This window comes from Myotis brandtii, unplaced genomic scaffold, assembly GCF_000412655.1.
Source record: "Myotis brandtii unplaced genomic scaffold, ASM41265v1 scaffold26, whole genome shotgun sequence".
NCBI classification, from domain to species: Eukaryota; Metazoa; Chordata; class Mammalia; order Chiroptera; family Vespertilionidae; genus Myotis; species Myotis brandtii.
Window position 1 is genome coordinate 2197497 of NW_005359880.1, and position 10863 is coordinate 2208359.

The following is a 10863-nucleotide window of genomic DNA, read 5'->3' on the forward strand; positions in this document are numbered from 1 at the left end:
CAACAGAAGGACTTGTATGCATGCATATAAGCATAACCAATGGACATAAGACACTGGGGGGTAGGGGAGGCCAGGGGATTATCAAGGGCGGGGGGGAAAAAAAGGACACATATGTAATACCCTTTGTAATACTTTAAGCAATAAAAAAAAAAAAAGACTTCGCTATCATTTGGATGCTAGGATAGAACAAAGTAGGAGCTCAAGTTTTGTTTGCATAATTAGGTAGACAACGGTGACACTAAAGAGATGACCATATTACATATCAGAAAACATTAGGATATGTTTTTGTAGAAGTGGGTCATAATGGCTGAATTTTCTAACTCCAAAGAACCTCCAGATAAAAAGAATTTTAAAAAGTAGAAGTTCATTAACTGTGCTTCGATTTGATTCTGGGCTTGATAAGCAGGAACTTAACACATTGTGGGCAGATGACGAGCATTCTCCTGTTTCATATTACACAGTATTTTACATAATGTTAAAGGCATGCCTTAAAATTAAATACCCATTGCATTTTGAAGTTATTTATTACATGTTCTTACAAGCTATTATCTTTTTAAAGTATGAGACTTTGTAAAACCTTTTTGTACTCGTTTACTAGAAACTTATCTGGCCACTGGGTAAAGCTGGCAACAAAACTACTGGTGCGCAATGTGTTAAGTAGTCTTCCTGATGCCTAGAATCGTAAGAGCAACCCCTCACATGGAGGATCTAGAGGACTATATGGTACATTTGGTTTCTATCGGAACAATAGAGCAGCAGAGCAGACAAGAAGGGCAAGGAGGGGCACTCATTATACATGCAGTTGTAAAGAGGATCTTGCCATAGTTCCTCAGAAATACAGACCTTTTCTCTGGAAAGAAGATAAAGACAGAGTATAGTCAACTGGAATGTGCCATACCACCTGTGGTTGACAGCTATGTTTGTTATTTTCTTATTTACAAGGCACAATATTAGTTAACATGCTAACTTTTTGTCTTGCTTTATATCTTAATATACTTCCATTATTGGAAGTTGTTATATGCAATAGTAAATCATGGATTGAAATAATTTACCTTGGGATGAAAAGCAAAGCACATCCCAGGAGCTTGACGAGATATCAAAGCTTCACCTTTCTTTTCCTTTTCCCCTCCTCTTCTGCTGATGCTGGCAGTAGTTCGCTTCAAACGCATCAAATCTTTATTTAAAGAAAAAATACAGTACATTTCTTAGGTCCCCCAAGGGTTTCAAATCATGAGATGCACAGATTTTTATTTCCTTCATGGGGAGATATTAGTGTGATTTCTCCCTTTGATCTGTTTTTTCATGGCTCTGAAAATATAAGGTTTTAAGTGCTTTCCCTGGGACCAATTTGGGGTTTTTAGTAGTTAGAGGAAGCTAGGAGGGTGAGTGGAGCAAGTACATACCAGGGGAAGAAAATCAATTGCCATATGATTTAATACATATACGCTGTTTCTGCTACATTGGTGCCATAATTCCAAGCAATTATATAGACATCTGAATTAATTTTTAGAATGAGGCAGGGAAGAGATAAATAAATGGAAAAAAGTAATGGGAGAGAATAGGGGAAAAGGTTTCCTGCCTTAGAAAACTAAGTTTGCAAATATAATAGTGTTGTTTGAGAGTGTTAACTAGTTTCAACTAAAATCCTAAACTGTCCCCAAACCAATTTATTAAAATTATTTCAGAGTGGTAAAAAAAAGAAAAAATATATCTTATTTATCACATGAAAAAGTATTGTAGATATAATATGTCCCTTCTGCAAATAATGATTTCTGCCATCTTCTGCATGTGATTAGGTTAAAATTAGCAAATACCCAAACTAGATGCTTATAAAAAAAAATGACCAAGCCCAGTTTTATTTTCTTATTTAGCAAAACCAAAATTTTTCACCTCTTATACATGGTTTACAAGGAATTTTTAATTCAGCCTATAACAAGAGAAAGATAACTTGATATCTATTTATTAGTAGTATTTTTTTTTACCATAACAGTCCAGTCCTTTGCGTATAACCCATTTGGCGATTCTTCCATCTGCTGATATAGAAACTAGTATTTCTCTCTTGTCATCACCTGTTGTTCCTCGATCTTGTTCTATCCACTGTAGTTGCCATATAGGTTCCAAATGTTTTTGAGGTGATTCACTGAAACAGAGAAAAGTACTAAATATATACTCATTATAAGAATTTTTTTAAAAAAAGACTTAGAGTACAAGTGATAAGGACAACACCATAGAGCACTATAACCTACTTATAGAGTGCTTTTATGGTTGAAAACTGGATTTTTAATTTAAATATTTTGAAAAACAGGAAAAATAATCACTTTGACACCTAATATTCACTGCCGTTTTTCTCATTTCTTAAAAAGAAAATTGTTACTACATTAATTCTATTGGTTCGCATAACAAATACAAAAGCAAATTATTTCCTTTCTTTTAAAAATGTATTTCACTTATTCTATTCCTTTTATTTTTTCCTAGTTAAATTGTTTAAATTTAGCTTATTTTATACATATTGAATATTAAGTATCTTTATTTTTATAAGGATTTTTCATAGTTTAAATGAATAAGTTGTTTAAGTTTTATTCACTTCTCAGTGAATTTTAAAATCACTTGTCAGATTACTGACTGCTCTGTTCCTAGTACTGAATCCCTTGAATTTTTTTAATGTGAACTCTCCAAAATAATAGTTCTGAATCTTTTTAAAATCATAGATATCTTTGATTTTATGGTAAAATTTATGGACCCTCTTCCTGGAAATAAGCAGAAAGGCCCCCACTTACAAAACTATGCAAATAATTTCAAAGTTAAGCATAAGAACTTCTGTTTTAATGCCTATTTCCATTCAGTTCCAGCAAAGTTTACTCAAAACTAATATAAATATTCTACCTCATTTTTGCCCCATTGATATATGGTCTATTACAAAAACCTAATATATTCAATATCCTCCTCCCCCTTTAACTTTTTTATTTTCTCAATATGACTCATTTATTTATTCATTTTTTTTCCTTTTAAGAGTTCTATATCTATTTCTTTTTCATTAAACTTATTGGGCTGACATTGGTTAATAAAATTAAATAGGTTTCAAGTGTACAATTCTATAATACATCATCTGTATATTGCACTGTTTGTTTATATTCATTCATTCATTCTTTTTCTTTTAAAAAAATATATTTTATTGATTTTTACAGAGAGGAAGAGAGAGGGATAGAGAGTTAGAAAAATCGACGAGAGAGAAACATCATGTGATGGATGTATTGAGCATGCAAAGATAAACAAGACTTAATGTTTGTCCTCAAAGAGCTTACAGCCTCCTCAGGAGAATGATATATACATAAACAATTTATATACAGCATGATGTGTGCTGTGATAAAGTTGTGTATAGCATGCACAAAAGAAAGAAATGGGAATGTTTCCTTGAGGAGGTGGTACAACAGCAATCAAGGATACAAACTTTCAGTTATAAGATGAGTCATTTCTGGAAATCTAATATATAGCATGGTGATTATAGTTAATGATACTGTATTGTATACTTGAAGTTTGCTAATAGAGTAACCTTAGGTTTTCTCACCACACATGCAAAAAATAGTAACTATGTGAGGAGATGGATGTGTTAATTAATTTGATTGTGGTCATTTCACAATGTATACAAATATTCAATCATCGCATTGTACACCTTTAAAAAATCAGAGTGTACAACCTAAATATATACAATTTTTCAGTTATACCTCAATAAAATTGAGAAAATTTTTCTTTAAAAAAGAATAAGCATAAAACTTTCAAGCCAAAGGAAATTTGTTGGTGAGGTGGGCAGAGAAGATAAAGGAGATATTAGGGCAAAGCATTCCAGCTGGAGAGAAAATAGGAGAAATTATTAAATGTTTGAAAAATAATGGTACCATTCTCAGTAACAATGTAAACATTCACTCAAGACCAAATAACATTAAATTTTTACTTCTCTCTAAATAAGCATATATTCTACATTTATCTAATTCTTGGATCCTCACCTGCTATCCAGAACTGGAACATTAACGTTGCTCTGTACATTATAAATCGCAATGGTGCCATTGTGATAGCCAACTGCTAAAAGATTAGGTGTTCCAATGGAAAAATCCACAGCAGTAACTCCATATGGACTCTGATAAATACGTTCTGGCCACTGAAACAAAAATACCATATTACATGTTAAACTTGGTTTTGTACACCACAGTAGGTAGGGTCTGATGATGGCTAAAGTGTAGTCTAGTGCCAATGGGGATGTGAGAAGAGTTAGTCTACATTAAGTTACTTTTCTCTTCCTAAGTTGCAGTACAGATGAGAACAAAACCTCCTTTCCCTCCCTTTGATGAATTCTCAGAGCTCAATAATTTTAAGAAATACAAGATGGGCTTCTACAATAATTACCATATATTGGCAACTTTTCAACAGTATTTGTTTGATCAATATAGGACTACATTCTTAAAGAAACAATAATGGGCTCCAAACAAATGATCTAACATATGTGTTCCTATCTGCTCCAAACTCGCTAAGGTACTTTCCTAAAATTCTGTCAAGCATTTTATTGGTTTGTTTCAATGTCTAATCTAAATACTTTCTTGTTTTTAACACCCTATTGGAAAAGAAGACAGCCTACTGATGATGAATCTTATATCAATCCTTCTACCTGTTTAAAATTGCTTCTTCCTTTCTTTTATGCTATATAAACCCATCTTTCTAACAAAAGTGGGAATATTTATAAAAACTCTATTTTCATATGATCTTCTGATCCTTTTCTAAGTTTTTTACTTTACATTTCAGTTGTGAATTAAAACTAAATGTAAAGCTATAAAGTAACAAATTGACTGGGGCTATTTAGCACACACACACACACACACATGCACACACACAAATGGTTGATTCTTATTTATTCTCTTTGAAAAGTTCATGGCAATAAGATGGTCATATTAACCTATTTTATATCAGTTGAGGATAACAGAAATCTATCTTATAGGGTGATAAGGAGTTATTCATATATTAAGAAACAACCCAGTATTAAATGAAATGTAATTTTCAAAGGATTTTTTTTTTTTTTGCAAATTCATTCTTTGTAATTAGCCGTGATAAACAATAATGGTTCAACTCTGGATCAACAGATATAACAGTACATAGTATATGCTCAATAAATATTTATTGAATGAACTTGTAAATGAATTTACTTTAACCTATATCAAAAAGAACAAATTTTAATTATTATGTACTTAAACCAAAAAAAAAAAAATGTCTTGCTTGAACAACTATCTGCTTTATAATCATGTCAACACTTAATTAAATAAAAATGGGTCTTCATCCTGTTTGGGTTACCATGGGATTCTTTATTGACCAGCAGCAAGCCAATCCTTTTTTTTGCTCTTTAAATCCAAAATGCCCATAGCCAACAGCCAAAAGGTCCTGAAAATCAGAAAATTGCATTTAATATAAGAGAGGGTGACATATAAATATTTGCAAATGTACAAAGATGCATATTAATGAACTGTGTTTATAATAGTGATAAAACATTTCAATTAAGACTTTTTCTAAATACTAGTATACCCTCTATTTTACTTTACACCTTCATCTTCCTAAGCAAAATTATAATGATAATCAAATTTTCAGATTAAACAATAAGTACCCCCAAAGAATGAATTGCTAACAAGTTCCTTTACATCTATAATAATAAAAGGATAATATGCTCATTAGACTGGACGTCTTCCGGATGTCATTCCGGATGTCCTTCCTGATGAAGCTGGGGCCGGAGGGAAGCCAGCACAGGTCCTGGGTGCCTGCCGGCGGCCAGAGAAGGGAAGCCCAGGTCTCAGGTGCCAGAGGGAAGCCGGTGCTGGCAGCCAGGGGAAGGAAGGTCTACTCTTGCTTGAATTTTCACGCATCAGGCCTCTAGTACTGAGATAATCTTCCAAAACTGCATTATTACATTATAATATCCCTTGGGTTTTTTAGAATGACCAAATCATTCTAAGTGTAAAATAAAGATATTTAAGGTAAAGACAGGTATCATAAAATGATGTGTCTCCTCCCTCAAAATTCATATGTAAAACTCATAATCCCCAATGTGATTATATTTAAGGACAGGGCTTTTAGGAGGCAATTAAGGTAACATGAGGTCATAAGGGTGGGGTCCTAATCTTGTAAAATCAATGGCCTTTATAAAGAGAAAGACACAGCAGAGCCCTCTCTACCATATGAGGACACAGACATCTGCAAGTCAGGAAGAGAGGCTTCCCAGGAACAAATCAGCTGGCACCTTGATTCTGGACTTCCTAACATCCAGAACTGTGAGAAAACAAATTTCTATTATTTACACCACCCAGCCTATGGTATTTTATGATGGCAGCCTGAGTTGATGAGTAAAGCAGGTCATTTCAAGACATGCTTATGTAAGTATAAATAGACAAAAGTTAATGATTGCCCTGGCCAGTGTGGCTAAGTTGGTTGGGTACATCCCATGCACCAAAGGGTTGCCAGTTGATTTCTGGTCAGGGCACATGCCCAGGTTGCAGGCTCGATCCCCAGTAGGGGGCGCACAAGAGGCAGCCAATCGATGTTTCACTCTTGCAAAATGAAGCCAACCCACTGAATGGGAGAACATATTCACCAATGATACATCTGATAAAGGATTAATATTCAAAATTTGTAAAGAACTTCTAAAACTCAACACCAAAAATACAGGCAATCCAATTTAAAAATGGGCCAATGAGCTTAATATGCACTTCTCCAAAGAGGACATACAGATGATCAATGGACATATGAAAAGATGCTCAGCATCAATATAATCATCGGAGATATAATTGCAGATTATAACCACAATGAGAAATCACCTTAAACCTGTCAGAATGGCTGTCATCAATAAATCAGCAAACAAGTGGTGGTGAGGATGTGGAGAAAAGGAAACCTTTGCCCACTGATGGTGGGAATGCAGATTGGTGCAGCCACTATGGAAAGCAGTCTGAAGTTTCCTCAAAAAAGTAAAAATCAGACTGCCATATGACCCTGCAATTCCACTCCTGGGAATGTGTCCAAATAAACTTGAAACACTGATTTGAAAGAATATATGCACCTTTATGTTCACTGCAGTATTATTTACAAAAGCCAAGATTTGGAAGCAGCCCACGTGTCCATCAGTAGATGAGTGGATTAAAAAGCTGTGGTATATTTACACAATGGAGTACGAGTTGGCCATAAAAAAGAAGAAAGGCTTACCCTTTGCAACAGCATGGATGGACCTGGAGAGTATTATGCCGAGTGAAATAAGCCAGTCAGGAAAAGACAAGTACCATATGATTTTACTTATATGTGAAATCTAATGATCAAAATACATAAAACAAAAAAATAGAAACAGATTCATAGATACGAAGAACAGACTGAATGCTGTCAGAGGGGATGGAGGTTGTGGGGTGGGGTGGGAGAGGCCTGGGTGAAAAAGGTGAACAGGTTAAGAAAAAACAATATGAGAAAATGGGTGGTGGAGGGAGGTAGAAAAGGTAAAGAGGGGTGAATGGTGATAAAGAGACTTGATTTGGGGTGGTGAACAAACAATACCATATACAGAATAATGTATTATAGAATTGTACACTTGAAGTCTATATAATTTTATAAATCATTGTCACCACAATAAATTCAATAAAATAAAATGTTAGTGTATTCAGTTTCTAAATAGAATTCATATGTGTTTATTACAGTTATTATTGATTTATTGAATCTCACTTATCTATGAGATGTTCTCAAGTATAGTGTTACAATGACAAATCCAAATTAAAAGGATTTTATTTTATTAAAAATCTTATTCAGCCCAGCCAGTGTGGCTCAGTGGCTGAGTGTCGAACTATGAACCAGGGGGTCATGGTTCCATTCCTGGTCAGGGCAAATGCTCGAGTTGCAGGCTCGATACCCAGTGGTGGGCGTGCAGGAGGCAGCCGATCAATGATTCTCTCTCATTATTGATGTTTCTATCTCTCTCTCCCTCTTCCTTCCTCTTTGAAATCAATAAAAATATATACATTTTACCGTGTTATTTAGTCTTCAACAAAAATGATTATAGAACTTCTGTTTTTTAATAACCATAACAACTATCATATTTGCACATAGCATCTTAAAAGACGTGGCAATAAAATAATAAGGCTAATTCTTAACCATACATAATACAATACAACTTAAACCAATAAATTAGTTTTGATCACTTTAAAAATACACTAAATATTTATTGCCATTACATAAAAGCATTTTGGAATAACTAGTTGAGAATCATGTCTTCAGAAGCAGTTTATAAACCCCAAGAGAAAATAAGTATCATTACTCTATAATCATCTCTTTTTTACAAGCAAATGAGCCATCCCCCAATTTGATGATTCATTTAATGAATGAATGGTCTTTCTCAGGATGATTTTTAGCAATTAGTATTTAAAAGCAAGAAACCTGGAGGTAGATGTTTGGGTTTGAACTCCAGCTGTTTTACTTACATTGTACAACTTTGGGCAAGTTGTTTATCCTTTCTGTGCTTCAATTTCCTCATCAACATCATGAAGCCTAACTCACAGAGTTTTTGTATTAATACAAGTAAAATACAAATACAAATCTGGATACCTGAGTTTAGTAAATGTTGAAATAAATCAAATATATACTGTATTCTACTTCATTTCTCAATATCTGATATGGATTCAGAGAGTGTCTCAAGTACATCTATTAAGATAAAAATGGTGCCCTAACTGGTTTGGCTCAGTAGATAGAGCGACAGCCTGAGGACTGAAGGTTCCCAGGTTTGATTCCCATCAAGGACACATGCCCAGGTTGCAGGCTCAATCCCCAGTAGAGGGCGTGCAGGAGGCAGCCAATCAATGATTCTCTCTCATTATTGATGTTTCTATCTCTCTCGCCCTCTCCCTTCCTCTCTGAAATCAATCAAACAATCAATATAGATATATTTAAGATAAAAATGATAATGTATTTATATTAAAGGAGAAAAATTTTTTCATAATTATATGCGTTTTTCATTTTGAAACAGGAATTTTCTTTAGAGGCATTTTAAAACTAGGGGTTATGTTTATTTAAATACTTGCTTAAATTAAAAAAATATTCATTAGGACTTGACAATTTCCCTTAAATGCTAGAGATGGAATTGTTAAAATATTAGATAACTTACTGGATTTGTTTTATTCCAGGCAAGGCTGCTCACATTAAGACCTTTGGTTAAGTCACAGGAAAAGGACCAAAGTCGTTCCAAATTGGCTGGTATTGTTGATTGTTCTTCACCTATTTCTATTTCTTCTTCCTCTTCCTTCTTCTCTTCTACCTCTTCACGTTTTTTACCTCCTGAAAGGTCTTTAGGCCCTTCAGGTTTTGGTTCTAAAATTAAATCAAAAAGATTATCGCCTGGCCAGTGTAACTTAGTGGTTGAGCGTCTACCTATGAAACAGGAGGTCATGGATTCTATTGCTGGTTAGGGCATATGCCTGGGTTTCCGGCTCAATCCCCATTGTGGGGCATGAAGGAGGCAACCTATCAATGATTCACTCTCATCATTGATTCTTCTCTCTCTCTCTTTCTCCCTCTCCCTCTCTGAAATCAATAATAAGTATATATATTTTTTAAAAAATAAGATTGTCCTCTTCTAATCTATAGGACCCTGCCAAAAGCTCCAAACAGCATCTCTATCTACTACCAACACTACAACATTGGATCTGCTGGATCAAGGTACCCCCAAATGACAGGGTACCTTGAATAGTTCTGCCTGGCCCTGTTGCAAAATCTCCTATTCTTCTGGACACCCCTCAAAACTAGCAGCTTTTCAGGTAACTCAACAAATAAGCCAGAGGAGCACGTCCAAATGAGGAATACACTGCCTCCAAAATGCAAAGAGGTCCATTAGGCACTGTGCCTCTTTTATGGTTGTAAGAAGGGCTGGGTAAAAGTATATCAATAAAACTGTTATAAACATCTATGTGTTAACAGAAGGGTTAGACTAACCCTACAGTTTTTTGTGTTGATATTAGTACCCACTTTTTTCTTATTTCTTGGTGTTAAATAAGGGAAAAAAAGTCATCATCATACTCAAGGTCATACTCCTGTGTCGTCTTGTACAAGTTTCATGGTTTTGCATTTTACATTGTGATCTATGATCCATTTTGAGTTAACTTTTGGGTATCTAGATTCTTTATTTTGCATGTAAATGTCCAATTGTTACAGTACTATTTGTTGAAAAGACTATCGTTTTTTCCTTGCTTTCTTTCCTCCTTTATCAAAGACCAATTGACTATGTTCATGTGGATGAAATAAAAAAAATTCATCAAAAGACAAATATATTGGCAAGCCATAGGTTTAGAGAAGATAGTTGCAATACATGTATCTTTCAAAGAGCTTGTATCCAGCCTAGCCAGTGTGGCTCAGTTGGTTGGAGCATTGTCTTGTTCACCAATAAGTGGCAGATTTGATTCCCAGTCAGGGCACATACCCAGACTGCAGGTTTGATGTGTGCAGGAGGCAACAGATCAGTGTTTCACTCTCACATCAATGTGTGTGTGTCTCTCTCTCCCACTCCTCTCCCTTCCTTTCTCTCTTAAAGGGAGGGGAAAAAGAGCTTGTAGCCAAAACATAGAAAAATATGTTCTGACAACTTGATTTTTAAAAAAAACTCAATTTTAAAGTGGGCAGAAAATATGCTCAGCCAGTGTTGCTCAGTGGTTAAGCATTGACCTATGAACCAGGCAGTCACAGTTAGATTCCAGGTCAGGGCACATGCCTGGGTTGTGGGCTCAATACCCAGTATGGGGCATGCAGGAGGCAACTGGTCAATGATTCTCTCTCATCATTGATGTTTTTATCTCTTTCTCTCTCCCTTCATCT

General features: G+C 34.8%; 1 protein-coding gene across 1 annotated transcript in view; it reads right to left on the minus strand.

The window, feature by feature from the left end:
- WDR78 (WD repeat domain 78) overlaps window positions 1-10863 on the minus strand; it is a 55053-nt gene that overhangs the window by 11739 nt on the left and 32451 nt on the right. The window contains exons 10-14 of the mRNA XM_014541070.1: window positions 9164-9366; window positions 5335-5421; window positions 4002-4153; window positions 1983-2140; window positions 1053-1174 (exon numbers count right to left, since the gene is read on the minus strand). Coding sequence (XP_014396556.1) covers window positions 1053-1174; window positions 1983-2140; window positions 4002-4153; window positions 5335-5421; window positions 9164-9366 — 722 coding nt within the window. The remainder of the gene's footprint in view (window positions 1-1052; window positions 1175-1982; window positions 2141-4001; window positions 4154-5334; window positions 5422-9163; window positions 9367-10863) is intronic.